Raw genomic sequence first — 25,144 nt, forward strand, 5'->3', positions numbered from 1 at the left:
TGGCCAAGATACCGGGAGAAACTCTCTACTTTTCTTACCTTAGAACCTGAACTTCGTTCCTAAAAGCCTGGAGTTGTTCTGGTGTTGGATCAGTCACCTTTAGAATCTTTACAGCTACATCACCTGAAATAGCAAATTCACAAGAACTCTCATCAGTTACTCAACAGAGGAGTCAGTCAGGTTGTCCTGATCGGTGGCTTGTGACTTCCATTATGTGTCTTCATGATACCAGGGCCAGGGTGTGTATTGGACTACAAGAAATCTCTCGCTTCTCCATTGGCACCCCAGCTTCACAAATTTCTCCAAATGCTTCTACTCTATTTACAACCACTAGGACCAAAATGATAACACCTCGCATAAGGCAGCTACTATCTCGACTGCTGATATAAAATAATTATTGTTCGTGGCCAAACAATGTGCATTTTAAACAAACTGGTTACCCTGAACATTATTTGGTCTCAAATTATGATTTTGAAACCTAGGCTTTGGCCACACTGTTATAATGCCATGATTTATAATAATTACTTAAAAAGGCAGTGATCACATAAATGGAAGTCATGTTACAAAATTAATACAAGACAGGCAGGGACATTCATCTCGCCTCAGAACACTTCAGACAATTAACATTTTGTTAATAAAATCCACTTTAGGTTGTGCAACTTCCTTGATGAAAAATAAATTGGATTTAAAACTAACGAATTGGAGAATTGATTGATAAATTTTAATTTTAAAACTTGGCATTTCATCCCCTCACCAAAGAAAAGTCAGCAAGGAATCAGAAAAATACAGTCCTGTGGAGATATGAGTGAATACAATTATCTGAGGGTGTGTTAAGTATTATGTAAGATAAAGAAAGAACTTGAAATAAAATCTGTAATCATTTTATTTCAACTGTCCTGTGCATTTGAATTAAAGGATAAGAAAACTGTTTTTCTTTAAAATAGGATCTTTCTCTTATTTTTGTGCCTTCCAGATGCTGCTCTATACTTTAACTCTCCCAGTGTTGTGAGCAAATCATCAAAGTGGGACTCACCCTCAGGCTCTTTAACCTTTGGACTATAGCAGTACATTCTGTGCCAGATCCAAAATAAAATTTTCAAGAATAGAATTGCCCATTTTCTTTAGAATGTGCTATAAACAGTCTCGGCTGCTTTTTGCTTTGTTCTCACTTAAAAGAGAAGAGTTTTGGCAGAAACCAAATGTCTTTTTTCCTCAGATGCAGCTTGTAAGTAAGAGGAAATAGCCTGAATATTGAATACAGCAATACTGAAGAAATAGTAGAGGAAGTATCAGGAGCACATCATGAAAATTTGCTGATGACAGAAAAGTAGAGAGCTTAACAAACAGTGAAATGGACTGTATAAGAATTGAGGAAGAAAATACATTCTGTTTTGACACCTGCCTGTTCTGTATTTCTCTTATATTGTACAAAATAAACAGGTTAGTGGTATGGCCAGACAGATGCAATTCATTGAGTTACATCCGTCTAGAGCACAGAAACAGGCTTTTTGGCCCAACTAGTCTATGCCAGCATTTATGCTCCACACGAGCCTCCTCCCTCCATATTTCATCTAACCCCTATCAGCATATCCTTCTATTCCTTTCTTCCTCATGTGTTTATCTAGTTTCCCCTTAAATGCATCTATGCTATTTGCCTCAACTACTCCTTGTGGTAGCACGTTCCACATTCTTACCACTCTTTGGGTAAAGAAGTTTCTCCTGATTCCCTATTGGATTTATTAGTGACTATCTTATATTTATGACCTCTAGTTTTGGACACCCCCACAAGTGGAAACATTTTCTCTATGTCTATCCTATCAAACCCTTTCATTATCTTAAAGACCTCTATCAGGTCACCCCTCAGCCTTCTCTTTTCTAGAGAAAAGGTACCCAGCCTATTCAGCCTTTCCTGAAATGTATATCATCTCAGGTCTGGTATCATCCTTGTGAATCTTTTTTGCACCTTTTCCAATCCCTCTATATCCTTTCTATAATATGGAGACCAGAACTGTGCACAGTACTACAAGCTTGACATAACTTCTCTGCTTTTCAATTCTATCCCTCGAGAAATGAGCCTCAGTGCTTGGTTTACCTATTTTGTAAACAATTTTACAACACCAAGTTATAGTCCAGCAATTTTATTTTAAATTCACAAGCTTTCGGAGGCTACCTCCTTCCTCAGGTGAACGATGCGGAAAATTGCCGTAACCTCCTTCCTCACCTGAGGAAGGAGGTAGCCTCCGAAAGCTTGTGAATTTAAAATAAAATTGCTGGACTATAACTTGGTGTTGTAAAATTGTTTACAATTGTCAACCCCAGTCCATCACCGGCATCTCCACATCATACCTATTTTGTGGCCTTATTAACTTGCATCGCGACTTTTAGTGATTTGTGTACCTGTAACCAGAGATCCCTTTGCTCCTTTACCCCATTTAGACTCTTATTATCCAGGCTGTATGTGGCCTCCTTATTCTTCCTACCAAAATTCACCACCTCACACTTATCTATATTGAAATTCAATGTGGATAAGTGTGAGGTAATAATACATTTTGGGAGGGAAAACAAGAAATAAGAATATAAAACTAATGGAAAGATGCTGAAAGGTTTGGATGAAAAACGAAACCTGGGAGTTCGAATACATAATTCCCTGAAACTGCGAGTTAGATAAATAAAGCCATAAAAAGGCAAATAGCATTCTGGGTTTTGGTAATAGGGGCATAGAGAACAAGAAGCAACAATAAGGTTACACAAGACAATGGCTAGGCCACAGCTAGAATACTGTGTGAAGTTTTGGATTCCCCATTACAGAAAGAACATTAAAGCCATAGAGAGTGTACAGTGTAGATTCACAGGATGATACCAGGGATGGGAAACTATAGTAATGAAGAGAGATTTGCGATACTAGGACTATTTACACTGGAGCAGAGAAGGCTAAGAGGAGATTTAAAATTATGAAATGATGAATAGAAAAGGCTATTTCTTCTGTTTGGGGAGTCAGCGATGTGGGTCATCAATTAAAATTGGTCGCTAAGGGAAAGATTAGGAGGAATTTCTTTAGCAGAGAGTTGTTGGAGCATGCAATGCTTTACCACAAGGAGTATCTGAAGCAGAAGCTGAAGCATCTTTTAAGGGAAAGTGAATAAATATCTGAAGCAAACGAAAAAACAGAGCTATGGAGAAAGAGCAGGGATTGTTTTAGATTGCTTTAGCAAAGAGCCAGCACAAACATAATGAGCCAAGTGACCTCCTTCTGTGCTGTAAACCTCTATGGTTCTATGGAAGCTTCTAAGCAATTCCAATTCAAAGCCACAAATGAAACTGTCAAGCTGCAATACTAGAAGGAGGAGGTGATGCAACTCCAATTAGCCAGGCTTTCAGTACAGTTTAGTGCCCAGCTCCAACTCTGGAGCTGTTTTTCATTTTCATATTTAAGTATAGCTGCACGTGATCCATAGTTGCTACATTTCCATTACGGCAGTTTTGTAAACTTCCTCAGCTAATCAGACTAAACAAACCATTCATTATCATCAACAGCATAAATAACCAGTCAAGAGGCAGGCCAATTCACCCACAATCTTCAACACCCACCCACTGCGGTCAGCGCTGCAATTCCAAATCATATTCTCTACAGTAAACCACAAGCAGGGCACTGTATGAATAGTCAATGTGGAGATCTGTTTATTTATTAAACTTTTCAGAGGGGAATTGAGTTGAACTTTAAATACCAGTTTTATAACACCTATAAAAATGCCAAAAAAAAATCAATTTAATTACGTTTTTCAGTTGCTTTAGTCAGTAGCACCAGATTTCAAAAGCCAAAGTAACATATCACACGATACCACACAATACATGTGGTCTTATGAACTACAATATCCCAACTGTTATGCAAGACCCATACACATAACATGCAGGTTAAGAGTCAAACACTGCACCAACCAACTCCAACTCTCTTTGAGCTAATGGCTCAAAAATACATCAACTGTAAAATTTTCTCATAAGTATGATTTTTTAAGATTCAGCTCTAGAGATTGGACAATTTGTTACTTAAACTAAATCCTTGTTGCTTCTCGTTACTTAAACTAAATCTTTTGATACCTTTCATTTCAATATTTTTCTTCCTAAGCACAATACACCACCTCTTTCTCCCCTCATTGAGAGGATAGGAGACAAACTACTCCTCATCTACTTCCATCTGCTATGATGTACAGATGAGTTCCCTGGCCTGGCACACCCTCCAATTTCCCTTCTCTCTTTGGGAGGAAATAATGAAGGTGAAGGAGGTGGCGACCCACCATCACCTTCTCAGGTCAATAGGGATGGGCAATAAATGCTGGCCACATCCCGAGAATGAGTAAACAAAAACTGTCAATCTCACTCAGAGTGACCACTGTGTGGCTTATGGAAAAAATGGGATAGAAGTCCCACTGCTGCAGTAGTGGGTGCTTTACGAGGTTGGGGCTGAAGCACTTTGTTGGGCAAAAGTAGAGGGAGTACTGCATGTGGCTATGCTCTATCTGACATGAGAGTGCTTGATGCTGACACTGGGTGGCTGAAATAGGAACAGTTTTGTCCCCAACACTAACATCCTTCACTTTGATCAACACATAAAATTCAGTGAAAGAAACATTTTTAAAAAGTTATCCACTGAAGCATCGGTTGTTTCATGAAAAATCTTCAACCCAGATAACATAATAAGATTACACATCAGACAGATTTCCTTCCAGAATTATATAAATGATATATAAAAATTCATTCAGAGTTCCAACTCTTATATATACATGGCTGTCCTGGCAGTTCAATTTGTGTCACTTATTTTGCATACGTAGAGTTTTCAAGCCATCCAACAATGCAGCCTTTTTGATAGAAAAATTTACAGTACATTTAGATGGTGGATGGATATAGAAAAATAATCAGCTTCTTACCATGCCATTTTCCTTTAAATACAGTTCCAAAGGACCCCGAACCTATTCTCTTCAATAATACAACTTCCTCTCCTTTTATTTCCCAGTAGTAACTGGAATCTCTTTGAACACGTGGTCGCTGTAACAGACAGTATAGTGTTCAAGCCAACCGTACAAATATCTTAGAAGATATTAACCTGTTTAAGAACACTGAAAAATATTCATTTAAAAAATATTAATCATTCAAGCCTCTAAAAACCTCCTGATGAAAATTACTAATTTATCACAAATCTTACTCCATTAACTCTACGGAATGCATTTAGGACTCAGTTCTCAGTGAGCTGTTCAAATACAACTCTGTTAGCAAAGTGATGGGCAACAGGTTTGTTCAGGGTTCCCCCACACAGTTCCAAATCCAATCTTGCTAAGTTAGCTGATTTCGGCTGGGGTGGCAGAGTTGAGCTCTACAATTGGCCTCAGCATTCTTGGGTTAACGAAAGAAAAATCAGCTAGGGTTCTCATTTCTGGTCATTCCCCAGTGATTACTGCTGGATGAATGTGAATGTGATTGCCTGCGTTAGGGTTGGGTTCAACTGCGATGCCCATCGTGATCGAGCCGCCTGGTAACACTCTCTGTCGAGGCTCACACATGAGTAACAGCTACTTGGGTAAGATAATAGAGGGTGTCTATGGAACTATACTCCAGGAAAAGTTAACATCTTCAGCAGGAGAAAAGTAAAAATTGACAGGAAAAAGGAAATTAAAAAAATCACACATATTACTTCACATCATCTATGTTTATTTAAAAAAGTTATTTTCTCTTAATCTCTTAGACGCCCCCTTCCCCCCCCACCTCCACTGGTTGAGATGACAAGCAGACAATCTCCTCACAAGCTTTTGCCTAAGCTGCTCTGTGACTGCGTAATAGGTGTGTGAAAGTTGTTATCTCCTCTGGTTTTCTGGCCTTCCTCGAGGGAAAAGTATCTAACCCCCACTTAACATCTCCCTGGGTGTTAAAACAGATTTCCAGTTGTGTGAGGTAGGTTTGCCCTGGCTTTGTGTTCACTTCATCTTTCCACAGGAGGCAAGGAGAACATGTCACTGCACATAGACTCTCCTTTTTATTAAATTAACAAAATGCACAATTGTTTTTAATAGGATTTCCTGTCCAATGGTGTCAGTAATCTAATTCTAAATACAAATTCTAAATTTCTCTCCTTCCAGATTTGTCACCAAAGACCAATACGACGTGCTTCAAGCAGCTGCTATCTGTCTATATAATTGACTCTTTCTAGACATTATGCAAGGAAAATAAAAAGATCAGAGCACAGAGTGATAATGGCTGCCTAGATTCAGACTCCTTGTCCCCTGCAAGAAAATGAACTAAAATACAAATTTGGAGAGGAGGGTAGTTTTTGCATTTACAGGGAGAAGGTCTTTTAAAGTACTAAATCAACCCTAATTATGAAAGAGTGCAGCTTATCAACATTTCTATTTCTGTGAATGATATTATCAACTGAAATACAGTCACCTATGTACATCACACTACAAACACAATGAAAGGGTTCCAAATCCACAGTCTTAAGCAGTATGGTTCTGCATACAGTAATATTTAGGTTTCACTGGTTTACTTCTACTTACAATCTTCTTTATTCCTTCAGACGTCGCTGATGGTCTTCTGTCTCTGTGAGTTTGAACTGGAGACTTTTGCTTAGATTCGCGTGTTGGACTTAAGCTGGGTGGACTATTCGACAGTGCTGATGAAGAAGCTAAATAAAAACAGGTAGCGTCAGTTTACTGTTAGTGTTGGGCTTCAATTAAAAAAAAAGGTTTCAACTAACCCAAAAGTTATTTTGGATTTGTGTTCTTGAAAGTCTGAAGTACAGTAAAATCTGGTGTAATCATCACAACTGAAACTCATTTGCCAGATGGCAATATGCCCGTGAATGTATCAGTGCATCAGGGTTCAAACCCGCACTTGTCAATTGTCTAATAACCAACTACTGACTAGACTCCTTGAAGGGGAGAGGGTAGTAAGGTCTCTACGGGGTCCAGTTGACTCCAAGATGACATGCTGACAATGGGAAATTGGAACTAAATCAACCCTCTGTGGCAAACTTAGTAATCCAATACCTGAACCAGTCAGGTCCACTGCAGCCCAGGGCACTGGTGATGATTGAATGGACAGTCTGGTCCATTAATGGAATCTCGAAAAGTAGGACCTGTCAGATGGGAGCTGAGTTCCACCTCATAACCAAATAACCCTGCGTATCAATGCTTTTAACGCTAGGGTGGCCCTACCCGGGAAGCAACAGGAAGCTTAACGGTGCTCTGTGTTGGCAAACTGCCCAGTTTATAGTTGGTTAAACTATAAAAGTACCCTTGTGCACACTTGGGGGTCCTTAAGCCTTGGCCATTCCCAACCTGTACCTAAACTCTCTGGACTTAACCCTGTGTGTCATTACAGGGAGACAGTGTGCACTTAATATCAGGAAAACAGAAACTTTACCAGAGTGGATTTCTCAGTAGCTTGGCTTGGAGACTTAAGCATGGAGATGGGTTTCCATGCATGTCAGACACCCAACTGACCAAAATTTAAAAAATTACAACTTATAAAAATCTGAATTAAGGTAAAATGCACTGAATGGTATAATATATAAATGAGAACGGTATATCAACTAACAGTCAGCAAGCACCATGATGACGCAGTAAACTGACATACCACATAGTACTTCCCTACAGGGAGAGAGGATGGGGGGAAAAAATGTCTGCGGCACTCCTGCATGCCCCCTAACAGCATGTTGGCAAATAGTGACTTGTCCTCCAACTTGCTGGAAATTGGGCAGTATGTTATCAGGAAGAATGAAAAATAATAATCAATTTACCTCTTGGAGTGTGACTTCTTATTGCACCCTGTAAAAGTAAATAAATATATTATTTCTGAATTCTCATCACCACAAATATATAATGAATTGCAGAAGCTTGATTAATCAACTTATTTAGTTTATGGGGGCAGGGAAGGCAGCAGCAACTATCCTCATTCAAATGAAGAGGAATCAGGAGTGGTTTTTTCAAGCCATAGCTGATAAAAATGGAGGGCTGGAGCAACATAATAAGCTGAATTAGAAAAAAAAGATTTTGACTTAAAATGGGGAAACTCAAAAGGAAGAAGCAGATTGCAGCAATGAGGATTCTGAAAATGTGTCAGCCAAACTAAAACTGCATTAGCCAAAACTCCTCCAAGTCAACTGAAGGGTTATAGTTATTGTCACTCTCAGTTGCCAACCAAGAATATAACAAAACGGGCGTTAATCAGTTCTGAATTGATACAAGACTTCATTCTGAAAGTATGAAGCACAATAAGACCATCTACTGAAGACTAACATTCAATGAGAGCCTGCTGTGACTATTCAATCACCATTGGGGAAGGATTGCTCTGGTCACTGAGTGCAGCAATCCAGGAACTGCATTCAAAAAATGTATTTATAGTGTCACAACACCTAGCTACCCACCTAGTGTATATTTTCCACTGAGTATTATCTGCTTGTTAATAGCAACTTTGTAGTGCATCACCTCATTACAGCCCACATCCTTTAATAGCAGTGCTGACCTTAGTATCTTCCTATTTCTCAAAAATCTATAGCAGCATCCATGGCATTCACCAAATTCTGTAAAGGTATCCAGGTGGCATCTGAAGTAGGATATCCACATCACCAGACACTGCATCTTTGATCAATAATATTGTTTTGCTAAGATACTGTCCACCTCATTTTCAACAGCTGTGCCAGGGATTTGTACCAGAAATGGAACCAGATTGGATTAAGATCAAGTCCAAAGGACCAGGCACAGGCATCTTGAAAATCAATATGTAAAAGACTGTACGAGCTTTCTGCTGGTGTTATTTCTACCTTATATATTGTTGGTGACATAACATGAAGTACACTAACTGACCTGACTCAATTACTTATTTTGAATGTTCTTAAAACTTGAACTGCAAACTAGAGGTGGCTTCAAGTACTAACAACTGATCCTCAGTATTAAATACATGTCACATGATGGGGATCTCCTGTTAGTACAATGCTCCCATTTGTCTTGAGTTAGAATAATGGGATCCTTAGTGACAGAAGGTAGACTCCATGTCCTCTGCACAATCTGTTGTAGTGCCTTGGATTTAAAAGGTGCTAAACTAATCACAGAAGGATATGTCCAAATAATATGTGCTGTTGACATCTTTTCTTTTTGAGAGACACCAAATGGTTTTACAACCTATGCTTGTGAAAGGCAACTTTGGTTCAAAATCTATTGTTGATGGTCCCAACTGTCCATAGGCAGCAGAATAAACTGTAGCATCCAGCCAGCAACATAGGACCTTGCTTGATATGCTGGCAAATGTCACAACTGTTAGCCCTAGTAAGGTCATTAATCCGCTTCTGGAACTGTGTCAGTTTTTTGGGATGGTGCAGATTGCCTCTGCCATCTCTCTCCATACAGCCTGAACCACCCTCTTGGGCACTTCCTGCCATCACTTCTGCATCAGACAATCTGGGTGTCCATCCTGCTGCTGACACTCCTAACGCTGCTGCTGCTTCAGACATTCTTGCAGAAAAGTGATGTCCCCCTTTAACTGCTGCAGCCTTTTAAAGGCTCCACCAAAACTACATTTTCCTCCCTTCCAGTGGCAGTAAACCTATCAGGAGTGGGATTATCACTCCAAACCTGCCTTGCTTTGCAAATGAGGCCCCGAGAAGAAACTGAAGTGAATTAGTGGCAGGTTCATATGGGTGGGCAGTGTTCCTGTTCTGTTGCTAACTCGCCAACGGGAGGAGAATTCATCCCATGACTCAGGCTTGCTTGGCGCTATTCATTGGCTGTGTGCCTGTTTGGGGGGCGGGATATTAGGCGTCTCAAATGCCACTTAAAGGCAGCCAGTACCCCTTAAAATGGGAGGTGCACTCTGGCTTTAGATACCAGGGGAAAACTAGTAAATAGAGAAATGGCTGCAGCAAGCACTGAGAGGGCACCAAGGTTCTCCGATGCAGCCGTGGAGGTCATAGTGCAGGCAGTGGCCAGGGGGAGGGATGTCCTCTTCTCCCAGGGGGGGGGGGGGGAGAAAAAATCCCTCCCTGTCGCCAGTGGGAAGGTATCGCTGAGGAGGTCCATGCCAGGAGCATAGCTCCAAAGACATAGCTGCAATGCCAAAAGGCCTCATCAGAGTTGTCAAGGCAAGAATACTGCTCTCATACTCTCTGCTCACATTCCCCTTCATTCTCCTACAACCACTGCACACTTCACTACACCTCTTTTTCACCACTATTGCAACCCTCACTTCCCCACACCTTACACCTTACCCATTACATAATAGGCACATTCTCTAAACACCTCAGAAGACTGTCACTAACACACACCCTTCTTTCTTGCAGGAGAAGGTCGCCCACAACTCCAGGCTGCACGCCTGCACATCCTCTTCCTCCCTCAAAGAAAGTGACTGGCCATCCTGCATTTTGAGTGAGGTGTTTAAAACTGCTATCCATCACCAAGAGAAACTGAACAAAAATGTATTTTTTGTCACAACATAGAAAGGGCGTCAGCCACACATTAGTTTCCCCTTCCTAATATTTGCAATGCCTACTGCCCTGTGACAATATTGAGCAGGTCTAAATATTACAAAGACACACAGTTAGTGTGAACTGTAAATTTTCTGCCCTGGAAATGTAAGATTTTTAGAGCAGGTATAATTCCTTAACTTCTTTGACAAAGATAGTAACATAGTAGTAATATTAACTTGTTCATGTGGTTGGAGTTTGAGACTCAAAAATGATAGATCACTCTCTATAATCACTAGCTTTGCTGAAAACAGGACCCATGACAACACCATAAGTGTCAAATCCAAACACCAGACAAGAGCAATGATCAGTCTTTTTGTTTGAGCTTCTGTCATTTTGAAAGAATATGCTGTTTTGTGAATAGACTGCAATGAGCAAAGTCTGTAACAAACTTCCTGGAATAACTTGCAAGTTCTGAGAAGGCTCTGGTGAATACTAGCCAGCCATGGAACAATCTAATTTTATCCTCCTCCACTGGCATCTCCTTTGCTGAAACCTTGAAAACTGAACATTAATTGTGTCAAAATCCCACTGCTTCAATTTTCTATAGAATATCATGGGCCCGATGTTACCAGGGCTGCGGGTTCTCGGCGGGGGGGCTATCGGGCGCGTGGGTAACGCGGCCGGCGATATCAGTCAGCTCCCCGCGCGATCGTAGCATAATTAGATCCACTTACCTGCTCCTCCGGGTTCCCCACTGCTGATCTGCGCGTCGGGCGGGCTGCGCATGCGCAGTAAGATCTGTCAGCTGGAGGAGCTCTATTTAAAGGGGCAGTCCTCCACTGACAGATGCTGCAACAAACAGAAAAAATCACAGCATGGAACAGCCCAGGGGGAAAGCTGCTCCCAATTTAATTATGCCTCACTCCAGGTATCAATACATGGGGTGAGGAGGAGGGGGAGGACAGAGATCATCCCCCCGGCAGGCGGGAGGAAGCAGCCTGCCTCTGCCACCAGGAAGGCCTGGCTCGAGGTGGCAGAGGAGGTCACCAGCACCACCAACATATCGCCCACCTGCATACAGTGCAGGAGGCGCTCCAATGACCTCAGTAGGTCAGCCAAACTGAGTAAACTTACTCATTCCCCTACACTCCGTCTGCCACATCACCGCCCCCACCCCACATCTCCTTTAGCACTGCCAACACTACTCTGTCACATCACCCCTCATACCCACTCAAACCTCATCCTCATCTTACCTGCACCTACTCACCTCGCCAGTACTCATCCCGCCACTACCACTCAACCCAATCCTCATACAATCTCATGGCTCTATCTCATACTCACCCTCTCGTGCATCTCTTTCACGGCCAGCCTCACTCAACCTGCCACTACCTGTGCTGCAGCCACAGGGCATGCATCACATATGTGCAGTAGGCAGCGTAAGGCAAACGTGTCGTGAGCACGAAGGGGATGCACAAGGGTGTTTGAGGGTTTGTCATGGTTGTTACTTATATTGAATTTCTGACCAACTCACATTACATATTATATTGGCACCACTACTGCCAAGTCTTCGCGAATCTTGTCTGGTCTGTGCAATAATGCCCTTTCCTGAGGATCACTATGAAGACCCACAACTGATGCCACCCATTGTGTCACTGCAGAGTGGGTGTAGGTGTATTTGCAGGGCTCTTTTGTGCAGACGGCTGAGAGACGTCGGTGATGTCCCTGGTTGCACCCTGGAAGGATGCGGAGGAGAGGTTGTTGAGGGCAGTGGTGACTTTGACAGCGACAGATAAGAAGATGGTGCTCAGGCCAGCCAGGAGCAGTTTGCATGAAGGAGGCTGCAGATGTCCACGACTACATGTTGAGTGACTCTGAGCCTCCGTGTGCACTGCTGCTCAGAGAGGTCCAGGAAGCTGATCCTCGGTCTGTGGACCCTGTGGCGAGGGTAGTGCCCTCTGCGACGCATCTCTCTCTGCTGTAGCCCTCCCTCCTGCTGTACAGGTGGATGTGTCACAGCACTCTGTTGTGGAGCTCCACGTGTCAGAGGTGGACGGCGTGGATGGCGAGGCTGGTGATGCTGTTCGCCCTCCGAGGAGGTCATGACTGCAGTTACGGCGGCCCCCATCCGGAAGATGTACATCTGAGGGGGTCCGCAAGGTAGGTACATGTCTCCGGACCCCAGGGTAAGTGTGCAGGTTGGTGACTTTGACCGTCAGGAGGAGGGTGGTGGAGGCCAAACTTTGTTCCAAGTGACAGAGTGGCCTCCTGCAATGAGTGAGGGTCTCCCCCCCCCAACCTGTCAAATGGACCTTTGCAGCTGCCACAGGCTGACAGCTGCAACAGGTCCATTTGAACTGGGAGTGTTTCCCCCAGTGTGGGAAACAGTCCCAGTTTGCTCTAAAATCCCATCCCTTCTCACATAATCCCTTAATCAGGTCAGTTAATGACCTGAACAAGCCAAATAAATAGCTTCACGTGGCTTCCCGCTGGCTTTAATTGCCTGCGGGATTCCCACCAGCGGGGGCTGCGCGCGCATGCCGGCGCATCAGCGGGGAACCCGGAAGTGCGCGGGTTCGAGGCGGGCTCCGGTCCCGCTCCGGGATTTCCCGATTTTCGGGGCCCTCCCGCCAGGAACGCACCCGATAGCGGGTGCTAAAATGCTGCCCCATCTCTCAGGATTTGTAGGACTGCTATTGTATGCCGATTGTGGTCTTGCATCATTTTACTCTACAACTAAATTGCAGACAAGTACATAACAACAACAGGAACCTCTATATATCAAATTCAAGAAAGTGGCAGATATATCTGTATCAAACATGACCATCATAAATTTGTAGAATTCATATTGAGTTATGAAAATAGTCATGAAAACATTCTCTGAATAATAGCTACCATCACAGATTAATTTGCAAAACTATTTTAACTCCATGTAATTAACTAACTAAACAATCCAAGGGACTAATTATTATTTTAATGGTAATTTTATTTAATTCTCTATAATCTACCCACATCCAGAACAATTCCTCTTTTCTCTTCACAAAAAAGACTGGACTAGAAATGGAGATTCATTGCTTCTGTTCATCAGGGAAACCCTACACGTGACCCTAATATGCTCTTAACTTTACCACAAAGAAAACTGAAATATCCTGCAGGAAACTTTTACTGAAATGGCTTGGTGATTGTGAATGAGGGGTACAGGATAATCTTTGCCCAAACAGTGGTGGATCTGCCGCACGTGACAATATGCCAGGACAAAACGCAGTAAAACAATCTACAATAAAATTAATATAATTATTTCTTGCTACTGCAATTTTGTTGCGACTTTCATTGTGCCGCACAAGGTGCTGAAAATACCTAATCTGATTAGGGCAGCAAAACAGTGAAGTGATACTGATAACGACTGGCTCTCAAAATGTGACCATACAGCAACTTTAACATTTTAAGAAAATGGGGAAAGCAATTTTTGTTTAAAAAGCGAGACTATAGAAAAAAGCATAACTATAATCAGAAATAAAATATGATGCATGCAAACTACAGTAATCACATCCAACAGATTACCTATCTATAATGGTAAATAAAGATAAAATCTACTAGCACAGCCAAGGGTAACCAAGCCTGTGTTCCGAGCAGCTACACGTTCTTAAACACATGCAAGTTCAGGGGGCTCTGACGAAGCACCTGGAAACAAGCATCATTTTACCTCGATAATGCTGTTATCAATCGGCATGTTGGTGCTGGACATGTGAACATTGGGAGTTGATGAAGACCTTTGCCGCTGGCAGAGCTGACCTTCTGTGGACGCGAAAGGCAGGGGACAGTTGAAGGCATGAGAGGTGGAATGCCTGTACTGCAAGCTGAAAATGAGAAGAAAAAAAGCACAAGCCAAGAACAGTCAAAGAAGCAGACAATAAACTGTGATGGAAATTCTTCTTTGAAATTAGTTTAATGCTTCCAACTTACCCCTCAGGAAGCCGTGAAAAAGACTCACGTACTCGACGTGTGGTCATTTGCGTAATAGATGGCACTACCCCATCACTGTTAGAAGGTGAGAACAGTCTGGAGTATGCTGCGGCTGCTGGATAAGCCCTGACAGAAAATAGAAAAAGAAATGAGCTAGCATTCTGAATATTCATATTGCAAGAATTGCTTGAACTGCCTAACTTATTTATTGTAATTACTTTGCAATTAAAAAAGAAAACATCCCTGAACAAATAACAAAATTACCACATACTTTTTGGAAAAATGTATTTCTTCAAATGAAATAAAAACAAGCATTTCCAACAAGGAGAGATGGTTTAAAAATAGCAGCCTTTTGAGATAAAGTCATGGCATAAACTGAAGGGACCAAAGCAGTGGGTAGTAAAGCCCTTTTGTTTGGAACATGAGTTTGTAGTACTCTGTTGTGGCAAAATGTTTAAAGAATGACCGGAATATGCAACCTCAACCCATCCTTCCCTCTCCTACAGGTAAAGAATCCACTGGTCAGCTACAGGAGGATAAACTAATTAGGGGAGGGCTAATCACTCAAGTGTCAACCAAAGGGCAGTGTTGGGATGTGTGTCCATCGGCTGAGCCTTTCTATCCTTCCACCAAATGGGAGCTGTACAATGGAACCAATTGGGAGGGAAGAGAAGGAGCAGACAAAAAGGGAAAAAACACATTACGATAAATCATTCCAATACAACTGGTACCAGTGACTTATTAACTCCCCCAGCCAAAAATAATTTATATTACACAAATAGCTAACCAGTTACTGTACTCTGACAAAGATCAACCAATTGTTAAATAAAATTTCAGGACAACAGAACACATGAAACCTGAACACCTTCCAGAAATGTCCTGAATTCAGGTCTCCAAAGTCTCAGCAAGTTTGCCCAGTGAGTAACTGAGCCATACAGACCAGAAGGTCCCAGGTTTCATCCTAATCTGTGCTGATCTAAGCCTGGGTAACCCTAGTGGGTGACTATTGCCCTCAGTGACCCTAAAAGGGAAATGGGGTGGAGTTGCCCCTCCTGATTGCTATTCATGGCCCCCAACTGAAAGTGCATATGTGTGCATATTGGGTGAGGACAGAATTGAGTATAGCTGTGATGCCCCCACCATCTAATAGCCTGTGACGCTTTTTGTCAAAGCTCATACATGAATAATCACCACTTGGCCAAGATGCTGGAGGGTAACAGATTCCCACTGAACTGTACCCCGGCAAGGAATCAATGCCTTCAGAAGAGGAGAAGGAGGGAAAGGAAAGGAGAGGAGGGGAGGGGAGAAAATTGACAAGAGGAGGAAAAAAATGTTCGGAACTCAGCTATAATGACAGAAGATTTACTTCGAACTAACAAGTTCAAGCAGCTGGACAACTGCCTTTAGCAAACATCCTAGTTCAATCAGAGTAGTAACTATAGGGTTTTGTCCTGTAAAGAAAGCCCTTTACTAGCCACAATGAATAAACTCTTCTACCAGTTTAATATACTTTTAAATCAATTATGACCATTGAAATTATACAGTGGTCTCAGCCACAGTCTACTTCAAGGGACATGATCAATACTACCTTTCCCCAACAGGATATGTGCTTTTACAATGCTTAATAACGTTGCTGTTATTCTTTAATTTTCATCAGAAAAAGGCATTACGCTGTTGTGAAGCACTCCATTTAACAGGCTGTCCAAAATCTAGCATACTTATAACTGATGACAGTTCAGCTGAATCACAATGTCCTTCAAAGTCAGAACTCAGATTCAGAGATCACAGACAGCAAGTTCAATGCTCTACTATTGAAGCATCAGGTTGTACAAATAGGCAATCTTTTTGATGACAGTAGTTAAAAGTCAGAATCAATATTCCCACTTATTGCCAGCCCTGAAGAACATTTGCACAAGACATAAACTATCAGCACATATGCAAACATAGCTAGTGTCACCACAGTAATCCATTTCAATAGAAAAGGTTCAATCTGAGAAACCAACTAAACATATTACAAAAGTTCTCTGAAGTACCTAACATTACTCCAGTCGATACACATGGTAGGGACTTTGGTGCTACAGTGCTCATGGAACTTGTAGCCGCAGATCTGACACCGAAAGCCATTCAAAAGAAATTTCTGACAGATATCACAGAACGCCAACTTCAAAAAGGTTTTGCGAACCTTTGAATAAGAGAAACATAAGAGAATGGTTTAAAATGGTACGCCTACTAAAGGGTGTGCAAATTGAATTCAAAAGTAAGCTAAAGTACTTACAAAATTGTGAGTTGTCAGGGGGAGGTGGTCCAGGACCTCAACCGCCAGCTCTTCACCAATCAATGAGATAGCATCTGTGGTCCAATCTATACGGTACTTTGGGCTACAGATGGAGCAAGGGATATCAATAAAAGTTTTTTTTTAAAAAAAGGTGAAACTCCCTCTTTCCAAGATATTTTTCTTCCCTACCCACACACCTTCAGCAGCGGAGTGAGCACGTGCATAACTGACCTACTCCTAAACCTTCAATAATGTTACCTGGAAACCATCCACCGGGACCTGCACGGATCGATGGTTCTGCCTCCTGCATTTCACTCCGTTTGTGGAGAAACGCTTGACATCCACAAGTCATGGAACATCAAATGTACAAACCCACTGCTCACCATTCTGTGGTGCTGTGCATTAATGCTCCAACACACTACACCACCATATACAATATTGAAAAGAGCTACTGAAAGCACGATACCATGGAAAAGAAGGGCACTATGGAAAACCCGAATCTTTTGATGTATCAATAATTCTTAAGTCATTTCCATTTCCTTGATAAAAGGCTGAAAATGCTCCAGGTTTTCCATAAGATTCTGCACTTGATTGAACACAATTTAAAAGTCCGACTCTCATATCTTACAAGGCTCCCAGGAGGATCCTGGATCATCCCTGTGCCACAGGCAAAAAACCTGATGACAACTCTCCAGAGTGAAGCAGTGCAGTCAGGAGGCCCACCCATCGAGGATGAGGGCAGGCAAGAGTGAACTGGCACCTTTCCCGATAGTCAGGAGACTTGTATGACAGCTGAATCCAAGCTTTTATCTTTGTGGGCTGTGCAGGTGCACACCGTAGTGCCTTGGGGGGGCGGGGGGGGCACATAGAAACTTGCACAATTTTGGTGTTCTGATTTAAGGATTTATCTACCAATGAGGCAGCCAAACCTTTACGCTCACAAAATTCACACAGGACAAACCACCAAACAAGAAATATAAGCACAAATAGTAGAGAGTTGCTGGGCTTCAAAGGCTGGATTGTCAGGGTTTGGAGGTTGCATGTGGCTCTTTTGTAAAGGCATAGAAGAGGTGTCCAGGAAATTAATCTCTGCTAGTACTGTAGAAAAATAAATCAGTGCCCCATCTCTAGATACAGTGCCAGCAAATGGTTAATAATCATGCATGTACTACTTATTATCGTAGGTTTCTTAGTTTTTAATCACGAGGCTGGTGATAAAATTCTGCTTATTTAATCAATATTTTTAATTATATATTAATTTCCAGCATGCATTTCCATCACGCTTCTTGGTTACAGTTAAGTGTGGGCAAATTTCTTGCATCTGACTGGCTCATTCACAATTTCTTTAGTTTAACTGAACAGTAGCAAACAGGAATCATGGCTATGCTTCACACTATGTTACAATTAATCTTTTACTGTTTTATTATTTAACCATCTTCTTTAACTTCTGTACATAACAGAACTCCACCTGCAGTTCCCACCCATCGTTCATCACCAAGTATATGTCGATGTGTGCAGTCCTCACCTACAGCCACCTTACCCACATAATGCTCTTGTGGCTACACTGCTCCAAACCTCTGCTCTTAGCTGATTCAGCCTCTGTTGTTTCCCATGTTTATGCCTCATCTGCCGCTCACCCCACACCTGTACGTGATTCTGCCAACCCACCTCAACCTCTGCCATTGTCTCTTCCTGCTCGATAGTTAACTAAACATAAGGCAGATAAATCTGAAAGAAAGCCATCTTCTTTTAATAGGATACCAAGTTATGCAAGTAACTAATTTGCACTGAATTGAATTGCAGATCAGTTACAAATTTTAGCACAATAGTTTAACTTTCTGCATTTCTTAGTTCTAAATCAGTGTATACAAGAAGTACAAAATACTCAAAACAAATTACTTCAATTCTGAATTCATTTAGTTTTTTCTTGTTAACTTTATACATTCTATGCTCTGCTGCCTTCATCGCATCGCATAATACAACGTGTAACATGCATTTGCTCCTATCATTATAAAACCGCGTCTCCTCCAACTCACCATGAGCAACTACTACTAATTGCATACATAAACATACAATCTGTCAAACAGATAGCATATCATTAACCATAACAGTTTCTTAATTAATATGAAAGACCAACACCTCATAGAAAAAATTATCTATTTGTCTATCACTTGATTTAATTAAAATTTAAGATAGAGCAGTGGTTGTATCTACAAATGATGACATTTAAATATACATGATGACATTTAAAAATACAGACTGACTCTGGGTTGCAATTACTGCTGATATTACAGTAGCTTCTTCATGAACATTATAGAACAGCTCAAGTGTCTTCCATTTTTAGCATAATGAAAAATTCTGTTTCTTAGACTCTGCATACCATTGTTCAGTCCTGTGCTACTCATGCTGCATTACTTCAATTATTTTCCTTGAAACCTTTAATTATTTTTAAATCACAAAGTTAATAACTTAGATTTGCCTCTCCAAACTAGAAAATCAGAACCAAAAATCAAATTATGTGATTGGACCCTTTGAATCTGGAATGGAGATAGTCCACTGCCAGCTTAATCTATTGCAGGGTGCAGCTTATCTTTTTTACTCATGTTGTACTAACTGCCAGCTGGTATGTTCATTGCGAGACATCAGATATTCCACATTTGATTCATCAGATATTCCACATCCATGCCTGTGAAGTAACTGCAGGGGGTTCCTTGCACACAAGACCTGGAACTCCCTACCTAACAGCACTGTGGGAGAACCTTCACCACACGACTGCAGTGGTTCAAGAAGGCGGCTTACCACCACCTTCTCAAGGGCAATTAAGGATGGGCAATAAATGCTGGTCTTGCCAGTGACACCCACATCCCATGAACAAATAAAAAAAACCTGTCTGAGTGTTAAGTGAGCTATTAGTGCTTCCATTCCTTCAGTTTTCAACAAGTGACGCTTTACCCAGGTAATAGGCTGTATAATTCACACTCACAGTTAGAGATACTCATCGATACTCAATTGTAAGCAATTGGACATTTCAGAGAGCGAGTATGCTCAGCTGAGCTCATGCTTAGATCTTGTGACCATGGTCCCAATTGTGGACTCTCTAACATCCCATTTTTCAGCAGGAACAGGGAGGTAGAGAGATCAAAATTGCAAGACTTCATTTACCACATACTTCTTGCTTGATGCTTGCCCACTGATTTTCGAGCTGGCCTCAATTTAGGCAGCCAGTACTCCTCCTGGAAACAGGCAGGAGTCTCGTTGTACCACGTAAATTGGTAACGGACAGCACAGCATCTGCTAAGTGCTGGAACCATCCATTATACAGAGCAGGATACAGAACTAGTGTCCTTTAAAAAGCTTGCTGCAAGCAGGATAGGAATGAAGAAAATGCATTCCATATGGCACTTTCTGGGCTTCAGGATAGCATAACTGCTCCTCAATGAAAATCATCCCCCCCCCAACACTCAGTAATTCTCTCTGTCGCCCCCTCCCCCATACCCCCTTCCCGTTTAATACAGTGCTGCAGGCCCACCAGATTTTCCAACTCCCCAAAACAGCAAGCTGCTGATCAGTGTTCTTGTGGGCAGCTTGCCAATTAAATTTAAATGAGGCCAATGGTTCGGGACTCTTGCCAATAACAAGTCTAATATAGGGGCCCATATTTTCAGAGACATACTACCAAAGTCAAGTAAATTCATGGTAGAAATCTACATCATATTATAGCAAGCAGTGGAATTTAAGGACATTTAAAAACACTTCTGTCAACATTTCTTGCAGAATTATTTGATATTAAATTCTATGAAACATGCAGCTTTTTTGCCTTACTGTGGTGGAGTCCTTTTACATTCCTCAGGCTGGGATCAAGAACAACTCACATGGCTGTGTTTATTACAGGAAGAACAAATTGGAACTGGATATGGACATGCTAAATACGCTACCAATAATTTATTCAGTTGTATAATGTCAATTTGACAACTGAACAACATAACAAACCAGTCAGCTGCTATTCATGGTAACTGAATAGACAAATGTTCTTACCACCCTTGTGGCAGCCTGAAGACTGCACAGCAATCTGGCTGAAGACCTCGGACCTTCAGAGCCTTTTTGAGACAATCCTGCACAGTCATGCCTGGTCGCACACTCACCTGCAGCACCACATAAAAGAAGGGCAACAGGTCAGATATGCATAGTGCTGCGTTCACTTATTAACTTATGCCAGCTATTTTTAAAAGAATGTTTTCCACTTAAGGTTTGATTATATAATTTGTACTTCACTGTCCTTACTGGGACAAAAGGGGGAAGAAACCTAATGTGACCATCTCACAAAATTTGCAACACCCAAACGTTATTGGTCATTTTACCTGCACTTGCCCTTTCACAGAATTTTTGTATTTTACATTTTTTGGTTCATCCACAACCTTCAGGATCAGGGCTAGAGTTAGTTACAATTTTGATTCAGACTTTTTTTTCCCCCTAAGACTGGTAAACTCAAACACTTGCCATCCTGACAAGTGTTGCTAAGCATTCAAGACAAACCTAAAGAATAATATATATACTTTAAATGGACAATAAGATCGTCAGTACATATTATACAGCCTGCAGGAAAGACTCTTGCTCATTAATATGGGTGTGGATCTGGGTGTGGCTCACAAAAACTAGTTACTGGCCTAGTGCTTGAATAGAGCATTCGATATCAATTAAACTTTCCAAAGGATTAAGTGCAAGCTCTCATAAATCACCTAATGCATAAATTTTAAATTATTATTTTGCCCACCAATAAGAGTCAGCATAACTCTCTAGCAGCCAGGTCCGGACAGAACTTTCTGAATACCAAATACCATAGCAACATGAACATACTTGTCTCCATTCTCATTTGACGCAATACCAAGCATGCAGGACAAGGATACAAGGACTAAAATTTATTACTCTTCTGGCAACTATTGCTCTAGTGACTAGATGCTATGTTACTACTGTCCTCTCACTTCTTCCATAATATCACAGAATATTTATTACAGCCAATTCCAATCAAAATAATGATTCCTTATTAGGAAATCAAATATCCATTGTAATACAATGTAGGTGTTTACTATTGTTAAATACTTTTTTGCTTAGATTAGAGACTTGACAACTTTCACAGTCCTCTATTGAATGACATTTCTGTTATATGATTCTTGCATGCTTCTCTTTGTAACAAAGGTGCGCCTGAAGTATAAAGCCTGTTATGAATTTTTATTACTTTAACTGTAATTTGGTCAGTTGTTGGAAGCAGAAGTCATTCTATGGGGTGTCTGCGCAAATTGGGTTGAAAGGTGTGAAAAAAACAATACTGAGTGAAAAAAATACTTAACAGCAACAAACAGTTACAATTATTCTGTAAACAGACATTAATACAACAACTGCAGATATAAAATGGTTTGGAAGCTTGATTTCCAGTCACTATTTGTTGAAATTCATTCCAAAATAAAGTTGAATGTACCCATGTGCCCATGTTCCATTGGCTACACAAGAGGCCTATGTAACACATTGATTTTACAGTTAAAATTAAGACAGTGCTAAAGAATATTTTTTCTGGGAGCAAAGGGAAAACAGACCAAAAAATCTGTTTCTAGTACTACTCCATACTTGCTTACATTCTAAAAGGGCTCAAAAAGTAATGACCTCTTTTTGAACTAAAGAGGAAAGTGTATCCAATGAAGCCTACTTTATTTTAATTTAGATCTCTGTAATTATCAATTTTAAATTCAATCCATTCTCCCTCACTGACAATATTGTTTTAAGAAAAATATGATAATCTCATTCCATCTTGCCAAATCCATCATAGTCAAGTGTGGGAAGTGTCCTGTTGTAATCTACAGTCTTGGAAAATCGCTAGACTGTTTATATACTATGCATGCCAGATATTGCCAATCAGCAAATTTCCACACTTAGGCCAGTAATCAGACTTCTACTCTAAGCATGCATAACATGGAACAGAAATATTGGGCCGGATCTTGCTGCAGCAGGGCATCTTGTGGCGTGCCCTGGTAGATAGACTTCTCTCTGCAGCTTTCAGCTCAAAAAATGTTTGCGCTGTAACTTGCTGGAAGTGGGAGCTGATAATGGCGCGGCGGGGACAACAGGACATCTGCGATCTCAGTGAACGATGGGACCAACAGTGCATCTCCTTATCCAATAAAATTTAAGGATTGAAAAAGAAGCAGAGGAACGACAGAGAAGGAAAGTGAATTAGAATGGGTGAATTGGAGTCAAATCCGGCTCAGAAAGAGAAATAAAGAGGGAAAGAAGGATTGCATTAAGAGAGAGAGAAAAAAAAAGACAAAGGAAAAGTAAGGAAAAAAATTAAATTAAATTCTTTTTAAATCTCTAAGAACAATTTACCACCTGAAGGAGTGAATCTCCACAGTTTAAATTGTTCAATTTCTGGGCCAGAGGGGTTGATTGGCAGTGCATTAACAATTACTACATCGTTAAAAAGGTGATTACACTGTTAATTACCAGAGTTAACTTTCTGTGAGTTTAATGAGCAATTAATGTGCAAATCCAGGAAGTTCTTAAAAATAACGTGGAGGCTAAGGGCGAGATGCTGTTTGTGCGAAGCAAACTGCAGAGCAGCGTAAATCGACCAGCAAATTCTGGAGATTCACAACTCATGGCGTATCTCTTAATCCCCTGAATTTGCTGGTCGATTTGTAGATTAATAACGGTGTGTGTCGTTAACACGCCATTATTTTTCCAGTAAGATTCGGCCCATTACTTTCAAAAATGCTGTCCACATATAAATTTGCCAAACACTTGATATTTAGATTTTCCAGAGGTAAGTTACTCTAATATTGAACTGGAAGAGCAATTAAGAGATAAACTGAGATTCAGATTAATTTGACCTTTGCTACACAATCTTAATGATGGGAGCAGCTAAGTGTTTTCAAGACAGTACTTCAGGTACCATGAACCCATATGGATTCAAATAAATGAAAATGGCAAAGCAATAAAGTCAGTGATGAATAGCTGATCATCTGCTCACATTAAAAGGAATCCAGCACTGTACTGACGTCTGTTAAATGCTCTACTAAAAATGAATCTCTGAATTCTTACTCATTTCCTCCTTAAAAAGGTGTTAGTCATCCTTGTGTGACACCCACAGAAGCAAAAGGTCTTGGTGATGTAATTTTTCCTCAGGGCTACTTTCAAAGCCATTCAGGGATCAAACAAACAATCAGCAGTACAATTACAGAAAACGCTGGAGAAGCTCAGCAAGTCAGGCAGCATCTGTGGAGAAAGAAACAGAGTTAACATTTCAGGTCGACCTGACAAAAGGTCTTCAACCTGAAATGTTAACTCTTTTTTATCTCCACAGATGCTGCCTGACTTGCTGAGCTTCTCCAGCATTTTCTGTTTTTATTTCAGATTTCCAGCATCCACAGTATTTTGCTTTTGATTTTGAAGCAGTACAATTACATTTTACATTCTACCAGGTTTTTTTTTGCCCTATTCTTTAAGAAGGAGATGGGATGCCCTAAAATTCCAAAGGAAGCAAAACTTTTCATATTATTTGGCTTTCCAGTAATGGAACATAAATTTACCACAGTACGCTGCTTGTTTGGCAAGTAAACCCGAACAGTGCCCCCTGCTTTGTAAGCATCTGCCAATTTCCCATCCTCAGATTCCCGGCAGGATTCCCGGCGATATGCAAAATGATGGGCAAATGTGGGGGAAACAGATGTAGAAACATCATGGAAAGCATCTTGTGCACTGAAACCATTACTGATGGACTTCCAGAATCCCAGATTGTACTCCATTGTGATCAGACAGGCAGGAGATCTGGAAACAAAGCAAACATAAATTAAACACAGAGTGATTCCCTGATTCTATACAGGCTCTCCTACCGTATTCAACATTCATCAAGCATCTGAACACACCCATAGCAATGAGGTTTGACATAGGGATGCAACAAAGAACTAGTGAGTTTCATTTGTTCCAGTTAGCTTCAGAGCAAAGACGACTGGTTTGAAGCCCTGATTCCAATTTCTGCCAACCAACAGATATTGATTCCCAGTCCATATTCGTCTGAAAATGGCTCCCCCAACTTACTAAATCCTCACAGCCTACAAACACAAAATGGGATTCAAACTGTAGGCTTTGATATTATGTGCACTGCAGTACTCCAGGACTAGTTCTAGGCTGTGGAATATATGTCAGTTTTAAATTCTGCTTGCTCAGTGCCTTTGGTATTTGGTGAACCGTTTGATCTACTGCCACCAAAGCTACAAATTGGTCACAGAAATGAAAACAAATCTAAAAAAAACAAAGCAAATCAAACACAACATTCACAGCAAGCATCATGAAAGTTTACAGCTTTAAAAAATGCAAGATCTAGGACTAGTGTAGCTGCTGCAGTGATCACTGACCCTGATCATACATGCCTGCGTGATGTGCTGTTTTCAATCAAGTTCTTTTAACAGATTACA

The 25,144-nt window shown here is 41.0% G+C and overlaps 2 protein-coding genes across 4 annotated transcripts in view; one reads left to right on the forward strand and one right to left on the reverse strand.

Annotated features, from left to right (window-relative positions):
- The window catches only part of mkrn2 (makorin, ring finger protein, 2), a 60,533-nt gene extending 53,810 nt beyond the window's left edge, over window positions 1-6,723 (forward strand). Inside the window, exon 9 of the mRNA XM_067998674.1 lies at window positions 6,563-6,723. Coding sequence (XP_067854775.1) covers window positions 6,563-6,591 — 29 coding nt within the window. The 3' untranslated portion in view covers window positions 6,592-6,723. The remainder of the gene's footprint in view (window positions 1-6,562) is intronic.
- Window positions 1-25,144, reverse strand: part of LOC137334138 (RAF proto-oncogene serine/threonine-protein kinase-like) — a 74,017-nt gene that overhangs the window by 28,433 nt on the left and 20,440 nt on the right. For all 3 annotated transcript variants that reach the window (XM_067998670.1, XM_067998671.1, XM_067998672.1), the window contains exons 2-11: window positions 24,260-24,497; window positions 20,718-20,824; window positions 16,683-16,785; window positions 16,441-16,589; window positions 14,408-14,533; window positions 14,148-14,301; window positions 7,787-7,814; window positions 6,543-6,670; window positions 4,923-5,040; window positions 39-123 (exon numbers count right to left, since the gene is read on the reverse strand). In XM_067998670.1, the coding sequence (XP_067854771.1) occupies window positions 39-123; window positions 4,923-5,040; window positions 6,543-6,670; window positions 7,787-7,814; window positions 14,148-14,301; window positions 14,408-14,533; window positions 16,441-16,589; window positions 16,683-16,785; window positions 20,718-20,824; window positions 24,260-24,475 (1,214 nt within the window). In that variant the 5' untranslated portion in view covers window positions 24,476-24,497. The remainder of the gene's footprint in view (window positions 1-38; window positions 124-4,922; window positions 5,041-6,542; window positions 6,671-7,786; window positions 7,815-14,147; window positions 14,302-14,407; window positions 14,534-16,440; window positions 16,590-16,682; window positions 16,786-20,717; window positions 20,825-24,259; window positions 24,498-25,144) is intronic.

The sequence above is a fragment of the Heptranchias perlo genome, chromosome 17 (assembly GCF_035084215.1).
Source record: "Heptranchias perlo isolate sHepPer1 chromosome 17, sHepPer1.hap1, whole genome shotgun sequence".
In the NCBI taxonomy this organism is placed as follows: domain Eukaryota; kingdom Metazoa; phylum Chordata; class Chondrichthyes; order Hexanchiformes; family Hexanchidae; genus Heptranchias; species Heptranchias perlo.